At 44.0% G+C, this 22,361-nt stretch overlaps 2 protein-coding genes across 5 annotated transcripts in view; both read right to left on the bottom strand.

Moving 5' to 3' along the window:
* Positions 1 to 17,420, bottom strand: part of LOC309710141 (plasmanylethanolamine desaturase 1) — a 58,762-nt gene extending 41,342 nt beyond the window's left edge. The window contains exon 1 of the mRNA XM_082539395.1: positions 16,703 to 17,420. Within this exon, the coding sequence (XP_082395521.1) occupies positions 16,703 to 16,862 (160 nt within the window). The 5' untranslated portion in view covers positions 16,863 to 17,420. The remainder of the gene's footprint in view (positions 1 to 16,702) is intronic.
* Positions 17,421 to 21,140: 3,720 nt separating this feature from the next.
* znf423 (zinc finger protein 423) overlaps positions 21,141 to 22,361 on the bottom strand; it is a 130,805-nt gene continuing 129,584 nt past the window's right edge. For all 4 annotated transcript variants that reach the window (XM_082539360.1, XM_082539362.1, XM_082539361.1 and 1 more), the window contains one exon: positions 21,141 to 21,909. In XM_082539360.1, coding sequence (XP_082395486.1) covers positions 21,880 to 21,909 — 30 coding nt within the window. In that variant the 3' untranslated portion in view covers positions 21,141 to 21,879. The remainder of the gene's footprint in view (positions 21,910 to 22,361) is intronic.

Below are 22,361 nucleotides of genomic sequence, written 5' to 3'. Positions count from 1 at the left end.
GGGTTCAGATCAGGGAGGCCGTTCCTCCCAATCACGCCCGTCCAGGTCTCGCTGTCGTTACCCACGTGAGCATTGAAGTCTCCCAGCAGGACAACAGAGTCTCCAGGTGGAGCACCCTCCAGCACCCCCCCCCCCCCCAGGGACTCTAAGAAGGCCGGGTACTCTGAACTGCCACTCAGTGCATAAGGACCCGTTCCCTGAACCTAAGGCGCAGGGAACAAACCCTCTCGTCCACCGGGAAAAACCCCAACGTACCGGCAGCAAGCCGAGGGGATATTAGGATACCCACCCCAGCCCGCCGCCTCTCACCAGGGGCAACTCCAGACTGAGACAGAGTCCAGCCCCTCTCCAGGAGACTGGTTCCAGAGCCCAAGTCATGTGTAGAGGTGAGCCCGACTATATCTAGCCAGTACCTCTCAACCTCACGCACTAACTCAGGCTCCTTCCCCACCAGAGAGGTGACATTCCATGTCCCTATTGCCAGTCTTGGCAGCCGGGGGTCAGTCCGCCAGGGCCTCCGCTCCTGGCCGCCACCCAGCACACAATGCACCCGACCCCTATGGCGCCTCCTGCGGCGCCATATTTCTACTTGGAGAAATTTAAGAGGTTTATCCCTCAAAACTTTAAATACAAAAAAGTTGCACAAAATAGTTTCGCACCATAGGAAATTTATTTTGAGTGTCATAGTTTTATTTTTGAGATACACCAATTTGTATATACTGCAGGAAAAACGAAAAACAATCCTATGATGCAAATTTGCAAAGAAAACAGCAGGTGCATCAAAATAAACTATTTCCAGCAGTGCAGTTCGAGTTCTAAGCATCCCAGAAACTATTCAGAAAAGTCAAACATGACTTATAAAAACACCAGTATAGGCTTTTAAGGCCTACAAGTAAAAAACTACATTTTCCGCGAAAATGACGTCACTTCCGGTTTCAGGCAGGAAATGGCGGACATGCGATAGTTCGTGCTGACGTCTGTTTCAACGTCGGAAGTGTTACGAACAGCTGATCAGATCGGCAAAGCGTGTTTCTGGAATATTATGTTTTTGTTCCTGCAAGTGCTTTTTATGCAGTTTTTGCAAAGCTTTATGTGGAAGGAAACCGTGACCGAGGACAAGCTGATGGCATAAGATGTAAGTACAACTCCTCCGGTTTCATATGCAAAAAATGTATTGCACTAGCTTACGCGGTTCCAGTTCTACGGGGTTTTAAAAATAGTTACGTGAAACGGAGCGTGCTGCTCCGACTGGCTTTAAAGGGTTAAGCGACTCAGGTATATTTATGAACATCTCAAACTTTATGCTGCTTATGTGTGTTTCTGCTACAGGCTGGAAATGTTAATTAGGCTTCGTTTAAAAACAAATCTAATGTGGCTGAACTCTCGAGGTGGAACGTTCTCGTTGAAAGACGTGACAACAGAAAATATTCAGATTCAATACACGGAGCTCACGTTTAGAGAAGCATTACTGAATACACACTGTCGGTGTGTGAAGGAGCCAGGACCCTGTGCTGTGCATTTGTATTCATGTATAACATGTCATTATGTTTCCACTGCCAGTGACACATTCCCATGTTAAAGTGAGAAGATAAAAGCTTTCTGATACAGTTATGACCAATCAAGTGAGCACGCACAGCGAGGGACCGAACCAAAGGCAGGAGCACAAAAAACACAAACAACGAGCGAGGCAGCCCCACTCGTGCTGAATAACCACCCACAGGGCCTCTGACAAAAAGGAGCTCGCACTTTCCCCGCGCTAGCCTGACAGCGGCTCAAAGACCGAGTCGGAGCTGCCAGCGTACCTCGACCACGCCTTCACCCGCCGCTCTGAGACAGAGCCCATTTACAAACACTTATTCGCTCTGATGTGGAGGCTGCCAACACATTAGGCACCCAATCACGGGGGTGATGACATACTGTATGGACGAGCGACACACACACAGCTCTGCTGCTCTTTTCTCTCTCTCTCTGTCCCCTGGTTGGTTCTCAGAAGACCGTCTCCTAACGGGACTCGGGGAGAGGGAGAGAGAGACGTGGGTGGTAAAAGTGGGTCACATGCTCAGAGAGAAAGAGAATGAAGGGGGGAGACGGAGAGAGAGAGACTGGGGGAGAGTGACAGTAACATGGAAACATGGCTGGGTGAGCGAGGTAGAGTCACAAAGAAGGGGAGAGAGAGAGAAGGGGAGGTCGAATTCCCTCGTTCAGACGAGTGGATCCGTCACAGGCCTCCTTCCTTTCATCTGATCTCAGCGGACGGCAGAACCTGGGACACACACACACTAACAGCACAACACAGGGAGCCAAGCAAACGCACACATTCACCCACACACACTCATCGGTACACACAAAACCAACATCAATGCAAAGTACACATCCACAGATGAAGAAACACACAAAGACAATATGTATGTCCCACACACACACACACACACACACACACACACACACACACACACACACACACACACACACACACACAGTATTGCCAGACAAACTTAATAAATCCATTACCCTGTAGATTCAACAGCAACAAAGAGGAATGTAGCAAATGAGATTCAGTAATGGCATACCGACACAATGCTGCGTGCACACACACACACACACAGACAAACAGATGCATATATGAGGCACAATAACACACACATATTTAACCCACATGAGAATCAGTGTAAGTAGGCCCTGCTCCAGCCTCGCAGAAAAAAAAGGATGGACAGATCCCATCAAGTGTGTGTGTGTCTGTGTGTGTGCGCCATCCCCTCATCTCCTGGGTTTTCCTCTACCACCATATTCATCTGTAGCCCTCATAAGAATAATTACACACACATACGTGCGCACACACACACGCCCGTAGCTCTTCTCTGGAAACACACAGCATTCCCAGCTCCTCTCACGCGTTGGTCAAGGTCAATAGCAAAATCCTGCCTAGAAGGCTCGCCTAAAGCCACAGATGCACTGTGTGTGTTTGTGCAGAGTGTGTGTGTGCGTCTGAATTTGTGCTCACATCATTTATGTGAATGAGTAGTGTGCGCTAGCTTTGTCTGCGAGCCAAAAGTTACATTTGGCTTCAAAATGTACGAATAAAATGTAAACGTAGTAGGACCTAATTCAGGAGGAATATTCCTGATGATATTGTTCCGACATGTTTGCACAAATATTGATAAATTCTTACTACTCTGATCTACTCATGAAATGAGAGAATTCATGGTAATACCACGCTGGCACTGTAGCTTCTCCCTTCTGATTGGCTAAAACACGGGCATGCACTCTGATGCTAGTGAAACAGGTGGTATAAAAAGTACAAAGAGAAGGTAAACAAGGCAACGAACAGCAACAGAAAGGTGAATATCTTCTCACGATGCAAAAATAACTCCTGTTTGGAACAAAGGTGGCGTGTGAGGACTTTTAAAGGGACATTAACTGCAATGAAGACGGCAGCCTGCAGGTCTGAGCGCCAGCGTCAGGCAAACGCAGAGCAGGTGTACAGCTATGTGGAGAAGCTTCAGGTAAAAGCAGGAAGTAGAGCGCTCACACGTCTCTGGGTGTGTGAGTGTGAGTCTGTGTGTGAGTGTGAGAGAGAGAGCATGCTAAATGAAGGCACTCGCCATCAAAAGACTGAAGCGCAGAAGTATTCTCAATGTTTGAGTCCAGCTGACTGAAGAGGAGGAAAATCAGAAAAGGATCAAATGTCTCTTCACCGAGTTCTGATGGACAGACTTCACTGACGCTCCAGTTGTCTAAGCAACCCTGTGAGGTATTATCTGCTCTCCAGTATGCTGTGCTCTCATTGGTGGTCGCTTCAGTGCCTTTGTCTCAAAGCTCAGTTTTACTTCTTTAGCACAACAGCAGTTGCCTGCAGGTGCTTTAGACTGCAGGTTAAAAACTGTACAATACACAGAGAAAACCCAACAACAACCCTTTGAGCAAGCAACAGTGGGAAGGAAAAACTCCCTCTTAACAGAAAGAACCGGGCTCAGGGAGGGGCGGGGCCATCTGCAGATCTCCAGGCCAGAACACGCTTGTCGTCCTTCAGTGGGGCTTACTACGACTCCACTGCAACTTCACTTCAAGTAAAACACAGAGGGCTGTCAACTCCTGAAGCACCGCGAAGAACAGATTTAATATGTTCGGTCTGTTTGTCCAAGTTTGAATCAGGTTCATTTCTATACGGCCAAATCACACCAACAGCTGCTGCAAGGTGCTTCGTACAGGAAGTACTGCACTGTGTTATACATCGCCACGTTACCACGCAGGTCTGTGGGAATAATGAGCCAAACGTTCAAAGTTATCTGATGTTTGATTCAGATGCAGGACCCCGGAGTGAACTCACTCCTGAGCTGAGCGCGTTCCAGCAGTAAAGCTGGAAACTTTGGGAAAAATGGGATTTGTTTGGCTCCTTAGCAAAGAAGAACCATTCATGCATCAGCAGCCACAGCACGCATGCAGCACAGTCATGGATAAACCTGCTCTGTGTGTGTGTGTGAGTCACAAATAGACAACAGCAGCAGACCCATGTTACAGTTTCACTACGGTTCACTGTCGCTATGTTAGATCGTTAGCAATGCAGCAGTGAACCGCTTCGACTCTCTACGTTGGAAGTCCGACTTGAGGGAGAATTCCAGGTGAAAATTCCAACTTCAGATGGCTGTACCATGAGCCAAATGGTTATATTATATTAAACAGCTATATTATATTTATTGGCCATGTATATGCACAGACACATACAAGGAATGTATATCTCAACAATGTAAGCAACACAATTCACCCACACACACACACGCGTGTGGATATACACAGCTGCGCATGCATACACAAGCTGTGTAAACCAACCATAAATAACCAATCAAACGATTTAATCTCTATTTCAAGTGGCTAGACCGTTGCTGAAGGATGTGCTAATTAACAATCACAGAATTTTCCTTCAACTTTTTGGTTTCCAAACAATTTAAAAAGCTGCTGTGTCTTTATTCATAGCACAGCCCTTTTATGTGTTTATATGTATGTTTGTTGGAAATTGCTTGAATGTGCTCGACTAGACCAAAGTGACCTTTACCCACCAAATTCTACTCAGTTTATCCTTCAGCCCTCTTCGGTTCCACATATGAAGAGATTTCCTTCAGATTTACAGCAGCTTGACAGCATACTGCCTCACCATTATTAAGGAAACAAACCGGTGTGGCACTAATGCAGTCAGACACAAACAGAGACAGAGCATCATCCAGATACACTTCTCAAAACCCAGAATCAGTACTGACGACCAAAAACATTTGACCTCGAGTCAATCTGCTGAATATTCTCATATAACATCAGTAAAACTAAAATAAACAGCTGTGTGACAAATAGCAGTATATTCTTCTTCTTAGTTGGAAATGTGATGAAAGAAAATGTGATTAAATCCGTTTTCAGATAAAGCGAGGGAGACGTGAAAAAATCTCAAGTACATCTGCACCTGTAATCTAAATACACCTGAAGATGTATTTATATGCTGCATATTTACATTTTGCATATTGTAATTATTGTTTTGACACCTCGACCGACAGCATTAATCACAAACACACATATTACTTCTTTTAGTAAATTACAACAGTAAATTTCACCTGTGAGGAAAAAGGAAAAAAGTATCATCTCTCCTTCTCTTTATTAATAATCCAGGGCAAAAAAAAAGCATCGGGCCGATTTAATGTTCTGATTGTGCTGACTCTGCGATAACGGTCCTCTGCAGCTCGCAGCAGCCACACAGACGCTGAGGTCACGATCACACGCAGAGGTTAAAGCCAAGCACAGTCCGCCTGTTCCTCTGGGCTCGACACACGTGCTCCAAAGGTTTGTGACCCCTGACCTTTACAGCCCTGGGGTCAATAGTTCAGGGAGTCAGGCAGTGTGTGTGTGTGTGTGTGTGTGAACTGCCACATATAAGAAGAGAGAGAACTCGCAGAAGCTCATCGTTAAGACAACAATCAGTCCAATTTTACAGGTGAGAGTGTCGCTCATGTCACTCAGGTGTGTCGTTCTCCACGACGGGACTCAGCCGGATGAGATGGGAGTCGACGGTGCTCCGTTCCTGGGGCCGAGCACAACTATGCATTTCCACAGCAGCCATAATTTTTCCTGCAATCATGACCCTGGGCGTGCACACACGGCTGTTTCTTAACCTCCTAAGACCCGAACTCTTCCACGACATGCATTTTTAATTTCTCTTTGATATTTGGGCTGATTGGGACCCGATGAATGTAAAAACAAAGAATCACCAGATTTTATTTTTTTTACCCAATTTTTGTTTCTAAGAAAAATGAGAGCAACGTATGAGGATATTCGTTTTAAATTTTGATGAAACAGAGACAGTATAACGTCCTCGTGAGTGGATATCAGGCCCCTGTAGAGCAAAGTTTAGTATTTTGGTCTAGACAACCCAAAATGTGATGTCCACATATGTGGACGCAGGTCCTAGGAGGTTAATTAAGACTAGTTTTATTTTTCCAAGTCAGCTAACATGTTTTGGTCTTGTGCTCTTATTTCACATTATCATGATTATAAGGAAAAGCTATGAAACTGGGCACATGAACTCATATATATCAGAGCCTAATGTTCCTGTGAATGTATGACATCATGCCAGTGTGATGATAACAGGAACACTAAAACTGCATACAGTACATCCTACTGTAAACGTTCACATCACACTCTGTGAGGACCGACTCGTTTCTGAGGCCTCAGATGACAATTCAAGGAAGTGAATCTTTATTTCTGGTCACCAAACGAGGCAGACCTTACGATAAGTCTGAGTTTAACACAGAAACACAGAAAGAAATTAAGCCAAATGCATTGGGTGAATTTGGCACATTAGCATAGCAACATGACTGACTAACGTCATGAACAATAAAAATATTGTTGTTGGTTTTTTTAAGTCAATGTGAGCTAGAATCAAAACATCCATAACGTCCTACATTATTGAAACAGATACAGCAACGCGTCTGATTTTGTTGAAACACTCACAGTTGGTGGCTGCCTCGTCATTGTTGTCTGTTAACATCCAGCCGCTCGCTGGGAAAGAAGAAGTGCATTTACTCATAATGCCTGTTCAGGTGCACAGCAGGCTTCAGGTAAAGTCCTTTTAGATCAATCTGCAACCCTCAACTGAAAATCCATCGTTCTATTCGCAGGCAGGAAGCTGTGAAAGCTTCAGTTATACATGTGTCAGGATTTTGTAGCTCACCTGCTCACACAGGTGGGACTTGTGATAAATAATTTAGTTATTAAGCATGTAAACATGGCTCTTTGTGTTTATTCTTTCACGGAGGTGGGTAGTAACGATTGCACGAGTTAACGACGCTAGAGTTCCACGCACATGCAAACAGCTCGTCTCTACTGCTTTAACTGTTAAAACAGAGGCAATACTGCGGCTGACAGGGTTTATTATGTCAAACAGCAGCTTGTTTAGTTTAAACAGTCTGCATTAAGCTGAGCAAACACTGTGCGATTTTTTCTGTCGCATTATTCAGCTCCTGCTCAAACTGTACAAATCGCAGGGGTTAGAAGTTCATAGGTCACGATGCAGGTCTCACACTATACGGCCTGATGCTCTGATGCGACCTGAGTGCTCACAGAAAGAACCTTGAGAGCAAACTGCTGCTGAAGCTGAACCATCACCTCACTGAGTGAAGAAAGGGCACATTTTTGCTAAACATGCAGAAACAGACACACACCCATACAACTTATGGTAAACTGAGCTGCCTTGTATGAACATATGTTGAAGATGCCTCGTTCTGTTTTCTCTGAGGCTGCTGTGCCATTTGGAGCAAACATGAATATAAAGTTCACAGCATATCTTGTCACTGGAAATTGTTTGCACTGTTTATATATTTATATTATTTACTGCAGGTATTGGTGAAAAAAGCTTTATGTTGTGAAAATCTGAAACCTGGAAATTAGAATTGTTGTGCCTTATTTTGTTGTTTTTACATATATTCCTGTTGAAAATACTAAAACTTGTATATTTATTTATTTTTGTTTGTCTGATAACATTTATTTATAAAATACATCGGACATTTCAAACAGTTACTCGTTACTTGAGTAGTCTTTTCACCAAGTACTTTTTTACTCTTACTTGAGTAACTTTTTGGAAGACTACTTTTCACTTATACTTGAGTAATAATATTTTAAAGTAATGCTACTCTTACTTGAGTACAATTTCTGGATACTCGACCCACCTCTGTTCTTTCAGCACTGCTCACAGGTTCAAATATTGCCGGCCTCCAAAAACACCGATTAGTGCATGTTCACACATAAGTGCATGTTTGTGTTTAATGGGAGCAGGGTGGCAGATGAGCTGGATGAGGCTGAAGATCACTCAAACCCACGGACACTAGAGCCTCCGGGGTAACTCGAGACCACACGCGCGCACGCACGTCAGAGTCTTCCACTGTACTCGATAGAAATGTGCGATACGTGGAAGTCGATGATACATTTAAAAAGGGGGAGCGGAGAGGAGCAGCAGACCGTGACACTTCAGACATACGGCAGGGCCGAGGAGAGACGAGGGGATGAATGAGAGAAACGGAGAGATGCAGAAACAGAGGCACAGGGAGATATATCCAGCTGTTTGTCCATCCTCGCTTTGCTGTAATGAGCCCATGTTTGGCTCTATGGAGCATTGCCAACGCCTCATCAAACTTCTCCAAACTCTAACAAGCCAAACTGCTATTTAGATTTACCTCCTACGGACGCTGAACCGAACCCAAACAACTAAGCACATAACAGCGTGACGCTCCCTTAAATGGACACTTTGACATTTTGAATTTTAGCTGTTTATTTTTCTTTAAACAGACACTTGTCAGCATGTGGGGGAACGTTTTTGCTTTTAAGTTTTCATAAAATGGCTCGGCAGCATTGTTAGCTTCGCTGAGCATATCTTCCACTTGCCGCCTGCTGTGCCCTTTGGCTGAAATGAGGGAAAGCTTCTAAGTCATTTAGAGATTCACCTGGTGAAGAAGCAAATGCGCACACACATAACCGTGCTCTTATTACAGCCAGGAAGCCACCGGCCTCTACTTTTAAACCCAAAAACCACATTTTCCTCTGGGAAAGGCCATTAGAGTTTGTGTCTGACAGCTGCCCCTGCGCTTCACAAACAGCGACGCTCGGCCAAACTGAGAAAAACTCAAAAAGAGCAGCAACAAACACCCAGAAGCTAAAATGCACTCTTTCAGTATGAACGCTGATAACTCAGAGCTTTACCTGCTCATCCGATATTATTCAAGACAAAACATTTCTCAGCAATACTAAAAATTCATTTTAGTTTAAAAGATTATTTGAAGTGTTGAATTAAAAAACTAAATCTGCGATAAGCCAGAAGCCATCATCCACGCCATAAAGCTAGCTATCCTCATCCCTGAGATCTAAAAAAATAAAAACTTGTCCCGTTCTTCTTTCTCTTTACGACAGCGGCCCCCAACCCCCGGGCCACGGACCGGTACTGGGCCGTGAGAGTTGAGGCTCAGGTGTGAAATTTATCGTTTTCAGGGTTTTATCGAACCCCATGTTGTAGTTGTGTGTCTTATTTTGAAAGAACTATTTACACGTCACCATAGCGACCATAGAGCATTAAGGGGAAGAGAGGAGGATGTTACTCTCAATGTTGTTGGAGCATTTCAGGAGGACACTGCTAATAAAGTTACACAATTACACAGTGAATTCAGTGAGTTTGATATTATATTTACTAAATCCCACAGTTTTTGTCTCGGTCGGATCATTTTATTTTGTTGTATTTATCCGTCACACCTTAACCTCCTAGGCCCTTTTGCTCTACAAGGGCCTGATATCCACTTACAAGTAGGGATGGGTATCGTTTAGGTTTTATCCGATACCAGTACGAAACCGGTACTTTTGAAACGGTGCCGGTGCTTAAAGAATGGAGAACACACACTTTGTCCAAAAACCTCTCATGTTCAGCCGTTTTTTTGTAAAAAGATAACAATGTTAGCCTTTTCTGCAGCTATAGAGCATATATGGCATCACTCTATCAAACAAGAGGACAGCCGCATGTAACTACGACGGTGTTTGCTAGTTCACCTTACATGCATTAATGTAATAACGTGGTTAGCCTACTCAACGTAAATTACACACGAACAACATGAAGCTACTCACGCAGAGAAGAACGGCTGCTGCTGCATCATCATCCTCATCATTCCTGCTACACTGGCAGGGCTAGGGGCCAGGACTCTCCTCTTTGGGTTCTTGGGGGATGTTGCTAACTCCGGGTCGATAACAGGCACCACACCCGCAGTAGATGTGCTCGGTGTGAGGTCTCGCAGCAAGCTATCAAATACGGTGCATTTCTCGGCTTTAAAAAAACGCTATGCGTCGCCAGGTGTTTCATCAGATTTGAGGTGTTACCTCCTTTGACAGTATCACAGTATCAGCTTAAAGCACTTGTTGCTGCTGAGTTTGCATCTTTTGCTGTGAAGTACAGCCAGACTTTTGACCGCTTCGCCTTGGGCATTTTTAATCTGTAGCTCTGCTCTAAAAGAACGTACGTACCTGGGCCCGCCTACTACACTCGCAAAGATAAAATGATTGGCTAGAATCCAAAGTGTGTGACATCTCAGGGAAAAAAAATGCACCAAAATAAAGCACCGAAATGTGCGCTGTTTTTCGGTCTGGTTACTACCGTTTATGTCAGAACCATGGCATGGCACCGGAGACCGGTACCCTTCCCTACTTACGAGGACATTATACTGCTACAGTTCTACCAAAATTTTAGACGAATATCCTCATATGTGGCTCTTATTTTTCTTAAAAACAAAAATAATGTAAAAATAAATAAATAAATAAAAATCTGGTAATTCTTTGTTTTTAAATTCATCGGGCCCCAATATGCCCCAATATCAAAGAGAAATTAGAAATGCATGCCGTGGAAGAGTTTGGGTCTTGGGAGGTTAAAGGCCGATCCGTGAAAATATTGTCTGACATTGAACCGGTCCGTGGCCCAAAAAAGGTTGGGGACCGCTGCAAACTCAAGCGACACGCTTTACGACAGGACCTCAGAAAAAACAGTCAGAGACCAGATTTGGGCATCGACACGTCAAATCTGGTGTTCAAACTTATTTTTGAAAATATGTCTTTGAGGCTTTTAAGGTAAAATACCCCAAAAATACACAAAAGCCAAACACGATGGGATTCAGAGGAGGCACCTGGGAATTCAACTGCCAACCCAACAACAGATCATATATAACTACTATCCCTTTCAGATAAATTTGGATCGTTTGTTTTGATGGGAAAACCTTGAATAATTGTTTTATTTGAAAAGCTGAATAATATTTAAACACTCATTACACTCTCAACAGTCAAAGCAGCTAATTCAGCTAAGTCTGATACCTGACCTTGTCCTTACTACAGTCCAGGACATGTTTAGTGTTGGGCTGGGCAGATGTGAAAGCCTGTGTCCATAAAACCATAATTGTCTGCATGCTAACCTTTGGTGTGAGGAACAAGCTTTAAAAAAGGGCCTGGGTCACATCTTTGAAGGTTATGGTGGCTTTTTATTGTTTTATTGTTTGCCTGACCTACTTCCCTCAAGTATAAATAATAATAAACTTTACTGCCGAGTAACACTGCACTGTGTAACAGACCTATCTGAAGTTCAACAGCAGCTTGTGTTGCATCATAATACTACCCATATTTAAGCCTTGTGTACTATTTCTACCCAAAGTCAGCGCGCTAACTAAGCTCCGCTGTCACTAAGTGAGAGGGGATAAAGTGTCAGGACCCCAAAAGCATGTGTGATCCTCTTAACCATCAATCAGTGCTACACTCAACAACAACCACAGGCCAGTAAACACGGCCAGGTTCTCGATCAACATCATCCCTCCTACATCAGTGTCACCAAAATGTTATTACCGAACCGATTTTATGTGCTACACAGCGCTCAAAAAATCTGCCAAAAACTGTTTCAGTACGACTTTGCTGAGCTACGAAGCCGCACCGCTTGATGGATTGTCGGAGCATTACGGCTATCGTAGGCGGAGCCTCGCGGAGTGATACGTACTGTGCTTCAACATAGTATTACCGTATTGTGTGTGTATAACCTCTTTTTAAGTTGTGTGGATATTATACATGGTTATGCTGAGGATATGTCGGCCAGTTTCCACTGGAAATGCCTTTTGGTTAAACTGTCAACGAGGAATTTGATGTGTAATGTTTGTGTTGCCTGGCAACAGCAGGAAAGAAAAACCCAAATATCAGAGCTGAGACGTTATCTCACTAATGTAATTGCATTGAATAACAGATCCAATTCCACTAATGGGGAAGGTGACTCTTACTCACAGTGACTAAAAATAGGACGCCTGGTGTCCCCAGGTTCCAGTAAAGTCAGGGGTGATGGCTGATTTTAAATGAAAACGAACGTTTTAATAAATCTTGAGGAGCCTTTTCAACGAGTTGCTCTGGGGCACAAATACGACAGGATTGCAAATATGAACCAAATTTACGTCACCAGGTATGTCACATGTGGAGATAGCGGTGCAAACCTTTTTTTCCTCTGATCATCATTCCTTTTTTTAGAAATTGTCAACAAGTTGCCAGCTTAGCTCGACCAGAGGCAATTAAAATGCTCAGTGAAGTGAGACGCAGGGCAGATGGTCAGGCAAAAAGTGGCACAAGCCAGCTTGATGCACAACTGGTAACACAGGTTGTCTTTGCTTAGGTCTGAGCCCCAGCGTGCCCACCCTCGTGCCAAAAGCAACGCATGTCCGCTGATGAAATAGCTCAATTTATCTTGTGCCTTAAATTGTTGCCATCTATTTCACCAATCAATAAACCGCAAAACGTGGAAGTGTTGAGGAGGCTCAACATCCCACTGTGAAAACCTGGATTTAATTATTTCCATAAGACACATTTACCTACAATGAGCTACGTATTGACTGATGTTTTTTTTAATGAAAGAAACAAATGCAGGAGGAGGGAAAATATTCAGGAAAACCACATCATACAAGAGCTGATGTCACAGGACCTACACCTTGTTGTGATGGAGGTGTTGCCTGTCCCAACAGCGGTACTGGGAGTTTCTCCCACAGGGTTCAGACTGCTCCTTGGTTTTATCCTGCCAGGCAGTTTCTTTCCAGGTGCCTAATCAGACTTACCCGTCCTGGAAGACATAAGGTGAATTTAACCTCCTAGGACCTGCGTCCACATATGTGGACATCACAATTTGGGTTATTTAGACCAAAATAGTCAATTTTGCTCTACAAGGGCCTGATATCCACTTAGGAGGACATTATAGTGCTACTGTTCTATCGAAATTTTAAACGAATATCCTCATATGTGGATCTCATTTTTATTAGAAACAAAAATCAGGTAAAAAAAATAAAAAAAATCTGGTAATTCTTTGTTTTTACATTCATCAGGTCCCAATCAGCCCAAATATCAAAGAGAAATTAAAAATGCTGCTGTGGAAGCGTTCAGGTCTGAGGAGGTTAAACTAGCGGGCAACAAAGAAAGCCAGCCACACTCTGGGCCGAGGACTAGACTGGAGGATTACTCCTGCAGACTCTGTCACACATCGATTTTGAACTGAACACCTGAAGGCAACAACTTCACTAGACTGTAAAAACTACTCATTAATCCTGTGGCAGCGTCAGGGACCAAGCAGTAAAGCATAAAGGACACAGGTGGTTTTAATTCAAAAAGGGGTTTTATTGACCCAAAAATATGAAAACATATTTAACAAAGCCAAAACTCAAACAGGCAGACCAATAAAAGAGGTCAACTCAATAGACTAAACTCAAGATAATAATTAACAAAACCTCAAACAAACATATGATAAACTGACCTGCTGAAATGACACACAGGGGAACTTAAATACTGGTCTAGCTAAACCAAATGACACACACGGGGGAAAACAAGCTGGCTGCCATATAACCAACTAATACAAAACAATGAAACAAACATGAAACACCCCCCAGGCAATGAAGCATGTGGTGCAATCCAATTAGGCTGTCAGTGGTACTTCAGGTCTGGCAGCCCTTTGCCACACCTTTTGCCAGACAGGAGAAGCCAACCCCCAGGTAACTCAAACAAAGAAAGATGTATTAATATAACATAAAACAGAACTTTGACCTTGCAAGGTTAATATGTGTGCACGCCATATAAACATTGGAAGGTGTGATGGAAAAATAAATACATTTAATAAAGAAACAATATTGAACAATAAGTAGAATATTTTAAAGTAGTGACTGTAAATTAAACTAAAGTGAATCAACGGGTGGTGAGGTGTGGAGCTTACCATGTGTGGCATGCCATCACAGGCAGGAAGGGCTTCGTCCCCACGACTGTGCCGTATCACACTGTCCACAGCACACGGGCATACATATTCACATGGTACAAAAACATATCACGATGTCATTGCTATACCATCGCCATGCTTTCCTGTTTCCACAGCAAGGAGACGAGCCCTGCATGGCCTCAGCCTCTGATGAAGATTTCATACGTAGTAAGGGAGCTACTTCAATAACAGAGCCCAGTACTTTTGCTCCAGTTACAGGCCATGTGTAACCGAAGCAGTGCTCAGCTGTACTCCATGTGACAGGAAGAGCAAACTGTGGAGCGACTGATGCAGTTATATGATTGAAAAGCAGGGCTTTAAAAGGCCAAGTTACTTTAGTCACTGTAAAATTAATGTGTTAAGCAATTCTTCTACATGGTTTATTGACAGGTTTTAGGGACAGCACTACCTGGGCTGCTTCTGTTCGACCTATGCTGTGTTACTCCTATTGCCATGACAGGAGTTCATCGAAAAAGGAGGATGAAGAACGCCTATCGTTTACGTACCCTGATAAAGGCTGCACCCGTTCAGTGGCTTTTTCTATATCATCACAAATCATTATCACAAATGTTCTTGAAAGGCTACATCGCCCTCCCTTACTCCGCCCTGATAGCTGACTGTAAGGTTTCTGGAGCCCTTTTAACACAAGTACTTTAGAAGAGTTGGAGAAAGAGCTGTGAGTACAGCGGCTTCGTCCCCCTCCTGTTTAAACATGACGCCTATTAGAAACACGTTTGCTTAAAGGGAGGGTAAAGGAGCAAAAGTGCTGAAGTGAATTAAATGATTAAGTATAAGATAAGTCCCCTTTGATTCAGGCCAAAACATGACGCCGTGTTGACGATGGTTACGCCTTTTAGCGCGTCCATCCAGGTGTCAGCTCGTCCCTTCTTCTAAAATATTTTTCACCTTTAGCAAAACAGAAAAACACAGAATGGGTTTGAAGGCCTGCATCACCACTCGGGCTGCACAATGTGTAATGTTGATAATACGTTTTTTCATCACAATCCCCTGATTTTAGTGACAAAACTGTTTTGCTGTCACACAAACATAGCCCTACGTTTTCCATGTAGTGGGACACACCTGCTGATGCACAGATCTCTGCAGTAAAATAAATCAGTGCTCTACAAATAATGAATTTATCCATCTACTAAAAGCAGGAGATAAAGTTTTGCACCCCACTCATTGTACCTGCATGATGCATGTGACCAAGTAGGAACGTTTGACGGCCTTCTCTTTTTCCCAGTGTTTTGTGTACAGTGAAGTATCCCCACTCCTGTGTCCATTTTCCAGAAGTCTTCATCCCTCACCGTGTTTGCTGGACACTTATCGTTGGCCAGAGGGAATGCAGCTGCTTTGGTGATTTCAGTGCATCTGTGTGAGCTGGATGGACGTGCTGACGAGCTGCACTGGCTGATGTTGGACTTTTCACATTAGCAACCGCCGCAGTGTTTTTCTTGGCTTTAATGCATTTGTTGTACTGCAGTCAGTGGTGTGTAACTTAGTCGTGTTGCTTTGCAGACCCACAGCAATCTTTGCACATTATTTCATCTTGGTTGGTCACTTCCCATAAATCCAAAGTATTTCCAAACAACGGATGGCGATCTGCTTCGAGTTCCAAGTTCTTCTCCTTTAGCTGTGATTTTTGTTTCGATGCTCTGTTGTGTATCCGTCTTATCTAGTCGCCATTCAGGAAACTTTAAGCTTTCATTGGCACACGTCATTCGATCATGTTCGTTTAGTTGTGGGAAGCCTAAATGGTGACTGATTGTCCTAAAACTACCAGAATTGCCCTAGAGCTGGGAAATTGGGATTATTTGATCACTCTTCACTTACATGTACAAGCTTGTAATCATGGGGCAAGAAATGATGTGAGACAGACGGGAGGTCGGTCACTGACACCCACCTATCCGTGCAGGACATTTCACTTTGAAAGCATGGATAGGAACATACTCCCTGAGTGGGCCTTCAGTAAGAAAAAGTCTGAGGTTTGTTAACATGCATAAATGTCTGAGCGGAACAGCGTGTGCACGAGCTTAACAGAGGCCTGAGACAGAGGTACTTCAACCATGCGAGCATGGTGGGGGGGTCAGTCAGCTGAAACTTGTGGCCCCCCCCCACCTTTAGACATTAGGCCTTCACAGTACGTTAATGCAATAATTCACTGTCTGCTGCACAGTCTTTGTAGTAATTAGTCGTTAATTACATATCGCTGTTAAGTTTGTTAACGGGACTGCCATCAAAATAGTGACCCTCACCCTCACCACCATCATCATCATCCCCGCGTCTGTCAGCTCTGATGTCGCACTGTGGGCTGTTAGGCCTCCGCTGATGCACACAGACAGTAAGTCACACCAGCACTAACACCACCGAGGACGATAACGACGCTTTTACCTGGCGAGTACAGCCGTGCTAGCTGTCGGGCCCCGGCGTGCTGCGGTCCCCAGCGAGGCGCCGCGCTGCGTGCAGCCGCCCCATGCTCGTTGCCGTTCGGATCCTCCTCCGCCATGGACCGGTGCCTGATGTCGGTCTCGGAGAGTAGCGACGCCGCCATGACTCTCCCCGCTTTGGGCTTTCAGCTACAAGACATCCACCGTGGAGCTGTCCCGGGCGATAGTGTCACGGCCTCCGGCTGTCGCGGCGACCGAGCGGAGGAGGTAGGCTCAACCAATTGATGCTAGCTGGGATGTTACCGGAGCAGCCTCGTGCCACCCGGAAATACACACACGGACCTATTTCACGGGGCTGTACCCGCCACTGCTGTGAATGTGCACCAAACGACAACCGGACGGTTAAATGTACCGCGGTTTAGTTCCAAGTGTTCTGCTAAACAAACTTTATTTGTGCCTCCGCTGAAAAAAAACAACAGGTCCTCAGAGTTCACCGAGCTGTCGTCAGCGTTAGGGACCGTCTGCGTTTGGCAGCGACGTCACAAAGTGAAAGTACGATCCGAGTACCTGCAGGTGCACAGGAGACTGTAGATCATGTATCTTTAAATATCCATACACACGTTTCTAATTGTTTTAACTGGTGTTGTAGCACTAATGATGGCGCAGTGGTTGTAAGGGTCCGGTGTCAGCATCTGTGGATGTGTTGGCTTCATCCCGCAGTCTTAACATGTGCGCCTCGGGTCATTTATAAACTGGGTGTAAATGATTGTCTGTGTCTCTGTGTTAGCCCTGTGATGGACGGGTGGCCTGCCCTAGTGCAGGAACAAATACGGTAGTTTTAAGGTAACAGTCAGCCAGACATTCAAGAGCTGGAGGACGAATAATAGGACAGATATAGAAATATATGTTTGTTTGTTTGTTTTTCTTATGAAAAAAGAGTGGAAACGTGCGCGTGTGTGCAGCTATCTCAAAATGCCTCTTGTTACTTATTAGTTGTTTCATATTATTTCTATTCACTTTAATTTAAAAACCAAAGTTTTTAAAAGCCTTTCCCGTTGGCATGTACTCGTCTCCCACCATCTGTGCTGCAATGGAATTCTCCCATTAGTTAATTAATGTCTGTGGTAATGGTAAAAAAAACCCGCTGTGTGCAGTTAGTTTGGTTAGCTGACAAAAGGATAACATACATGTGGGCATACAAACCACATCCCAGTGAGTCTTTTAGAAGTAAAACTGAAAGTGTTCAAGGCTGCACAAGGCCAAACAGTTCAGGAACCAGGATGAGTGAGTGTGATCTCCAGTCCCTCAGACTACACTGCTCTAAGAATGGGTGCAGTTCTGTAGGGTCACAGTTCATCGCTGTATCCACAAATTCAGGTTAATACTGAACCGTGTAATTTTAAAAAAGGACATAAACGAGATGACGAAACATTACTGCCTTCTCTGGTCACAGACTTGATGAACAGTAATCAGGCACAATATTGTCTGACAGATCGATATTCTTTTTAGGAACACCTGATAAAATAACACATTGATTCGTGCCATATAAAAAGTGAGACATGTCAATTCAGATTCTTTGTCAAATATACACTAACGAATCATTTTACATCAGCAGCCTAACCACTGTCATGATAATAAATACTAGTTAATCTATAGCACCAAATCATCAGCCAGTCACCTGTGAGCTACAACATGGCAGAGCTGCCTGTCACCTGACAAACATGACAATAAGAATAAAATGTGGAGCTGCTTCAGTGTTTCTGTCACTTTGTGCAGATCTTGACTCGTCAGTAATGTTTGTAGGCTGAGTGCATTTTAAAACTGTGCAAACTGCACTACAAGGTGGAATATTTGCAAAATCCTGACTACATCATGATATTTTGTCTCAAAAATGAACCCTATGAATATGTCAGAGCCATTAGGATGAAATTATTGTGTCACCAACATGTTAACGTTAGACATATAATTCTAACAGCCTCTGTAAACTAATATCCGGGCTGCTCGAGGCTCTGTTTTCTCTGACAGTTTCAATCAAAATTAGAAACGCTGCTCTGAGACTGAGAGAACTAACAGTGCTGCCTGCTGTGCAAACACGTTATTCATGGTTACGTACAGTTTCAGACTGATGTGGGCCAAAGCCTAGCACAGCCTGTGACGTTATTGTGACACATTTTATGAGTGAACTTGGCTTTAAGTGACTGACAGGTTTCTTTGAAAAACACTTTCTTATATCCAGCTTCTTCCTCTTTGCTGCCGTCCTCCTCTCCTCCTCCTCGCAGCGCAGGCTTGCCGCTACTGAAACTAAACAGAGCTCCCTGAAAGGCTCAGCCAATCACATTGGCCATATTTGTCACATGACGTAGGACTCCAGTAGAGCACGTAATTTAACTCTTTCTGCTCCGCTGGGTGAATGAGACGTCGACAGATCGGTTTTTTTTCTATCGGGTTTGATTTTCTTTACTCAAAGAGATCAAATTATTGGTGGGGACACGTCCCTTCCGTCCATGCCAAATCTACACCCTTGCTTGTCACCCATTGGATTATTTCTGGAGACATTTTTAATGCTGGCTTCAAGTGCAGTTATTCTAAGAAGGAAACAAATCTGTGCAAAGTTTATGAAACGTTACTGCAATACTAATATCAACTAGAAGTGAAAAAATGATGAACCTCTCACTCCTTTATATTTTGCATCCAAACAGCCGTACCTTTTCAAATTAAAGTCTGCTAATAGTTCTTTTTGAAAGTCTTTCGAAGTTCTAGACATCAGCTGCTTTTTCACTCATATTCAGTCCTCGTGCTGGATTTTTGTTTGTTTAGAGCATAAAAAGGCAGTTAATTGAAAGGATGAACCAGTGTTGTGTCTTCACATAACAACATTAGGCACGTTGTTTCTAGTGCCCTGGTGCAAAAACACATGGAAAAATATGAAAAGATGCAAAAGACAACAGACTGACAGGCATAAAATAGAAGTGTTGCACCAACAAGGTGATTCCCAAAGAACTGTTAGCTAAACACCTGCTATATCTCAGCGTGATGTGCAGTTTGCCCTTCAGAAAATATGAACGACCTGGACAGTTGGAGGAAAAAGAAGAAGTGGCATGTCTAAGAGAATATTTGCGCCAGGTGAACAATATCTGGAAGTCATGAGAGAAAATTCAGCAAAGACCTGACATGGATTCAGAGACGCATCTGGCCCTTCAGCTGATCCATCTCCTCTTCATCAGAAATGGTCTCAGTGGGAGGGTGGCTGTGAAGAAGCCATCCATAAGGAAGGAGCACACAAAGGCTGAGGTGTGCCAAATTACACAAGAGCCAGGCTGAAACTCGGTGGCTACAGATCCTATGGAGTAATTCATCTGTGTTCAAAATATTGGAGGGAGGGGACCATCAGAGAACTATAACTGTGGGTGTCAGTGGAGGATCGGGCGTGGTTTGGGGCTGATGTTGGGGAAGTTGTTTGAATGATCAATGCAGAAAAGTGCAGCCAGATTTTGATCCATCATGCAACACCATGTGGAAAGAATCTAAATATTTTAGCACAACAATGATCCCAAACATAGAGTATATTTACATGTGTGCTTCCCCATGTTTCAGTACAAATATAAAGAAATGAGGGGCAACTCAAGACTTTTGCACAGTGCTACATGATTTCAACACACATCAATTCCATTGTAAAAAGTCACTGTGGGTCAGCAGAGGAAAAGCTTGATGAAAGCAGCTGTGTTAAACTGTCAGTGCAGCCGGTACGAGGTGCAGAGCGAACGGCTCCACGGCCCTTTTTGAACGGAGCCTTCGGCCTCGTTGTCCCATTCTTTCAGCCCACACGCACTGCATGCTCGAGACACGCACACCAAACCACAATATCTGTACGTGGTCATCACCAGTGAGACGTGTATGATTCTCAGCCGTGTCAGGCTAATTATCTTACAATGCGCACTGCTGCTGTTGATAAGTGTGGTCATCATAAACCTCGTTCTTGTGTGCGTGACCTTAGATGAAACTCGACACAGATGGTCCACTGTGCCTTTTTTCAAACAGATCTATTCACAGAGGATTGTTGCCAGGTGTGATCAGTCCAGCTATCACCTTGTGCCTGAGCATAACGATAAAGGCCAGATTATGCCGTAGTCGCTTGTCTTTGTGCGCCGAGCCGAATGGCTGCATCGTTTCCAGCGCAGTTCTTGGTCACTCTCTGTGTCGCAATATCAGCAAACACAGCACCCAAGCAAACTCATAAATCACATCACACAGCAATTCTTTATTTGTCATTTATTTATTCCTTTCATCTTTTTTCTGTACTAGATTATTGCAATCTGGTTAATTCACATTCAAAAAGCAGTCGTTGACCAGACGCATTGAAATCGATGATATTTATTTTTTTACAATAACCATTATAGGCCCCATAGAGACTGGAAAACCCAATCCAAAAAAAGAAACATCTGTATGGTTTTCTGCACTTTATTTTTGTTTTCATGTCTTTTTGTTTTCATAGTAATTACAAAAAGGAAAAATATATATAACAATAATCATAAAAAGGATCGTTTTAGGTAGCGGTTTAGGAATATTACGACTGGCAAACAATCACAACACAGCACAAGTACCTACTTACTGCAAGAAATGAAAGGTACAAAAATGAAAACAAAAGCAAAGAAGCGCATATGGAAAAGGAAAAATCAAAGAAAACGGCACCTATGAAGTCGAATACAATAAGCGACCGAGGGGACGAGAAAGTACAGTCTATGAAAAAGCAAAACAAAAAAATCCCAAAACAAAGGCTGTTTTCTTGCTTTTTTCCTTTTCTATTCATTAAAAAATAAAATAAATTGCATGACCTGGGGAGTGATTGGTGGGAGGGGGGAGACGGGGCGGACGAAGAAGCTGGTGGGGGTTTTGGCGGGACAATAAAAAATACTGCACGTACAATACCTTGGTTCTCTTTCCTCCAGCTAGCGCTCACTGCTTTCCTCACCCACTTTTTCCTTTCTTTATTTAATAGCATATCCCATTAATATTCCTTTCCCCCGCTGCTCCTAATAGCCGCGCCCAGTGGCGCGATCGTTAGAGTTTTACATGTGAGTAGCAAATGACACTTTGATTGGCTGTGATGTGGAGATGGGGGTCCCCCGCCGGCTCTGGGTCGGGGGCCCCGGCTGAGCTGCGAGATCCTGCCGAGCCTCGGTCTCACTGCGCGTGCTGACTCAGTGTGTGGTTCTGCAGGGAGAGGGCGAGAGGGAGAGATAGGGAGAAAAAGTGAGAACACATGATGAGAGAAATAATGGGCTACATGAGCGGAGTGCTTTCCACTTGCCCCCCCACCCAATAATAGAGCAGAAACACAGCCGCCTCCCACAGCACAGACAGCGAGGCCTCCTCGCTCCTCCATACGCCGGCTGACGAAAGACGAGAACGGGAGAGAAACGACTCTGCGACGTACCGGTCGGTGCAGCACAGAGCCTCACGTGTGCTAACGGGAAAACAACCGAGGGAAAAGAAAAATGGCAGTTTGAAAGCAATTTAAACACCAAGCTCAACACGCGGCCAACAATAGAGCAACAACAGATCCGCCATTTTTGCAGATGGAATAGGAAGTCCGTAGGACCAACTCAAGACCGTGTAGTGTTTGGAGCAGGCCGGTTTGTTTGTCAGGGCCTTGGAACCCTCGT

This window comes from Aulonocara stuartgranti, assembly GCF_965226115.1.
Source record: "Aulonocara stuartgranti genome assembly, chromosome: 7".
Taxonomy (NCBI): Eukaryota; Metazoa; Chordata; class Actinopteri; order Cichliformes; family Cichlidae; genus Aulonocara; species Aulonocara stuartgranti.
Note: the sequence above shows the minus strand (reverse complement) of the source record. Positions and strands in the feature narration are given on the sequence as shown.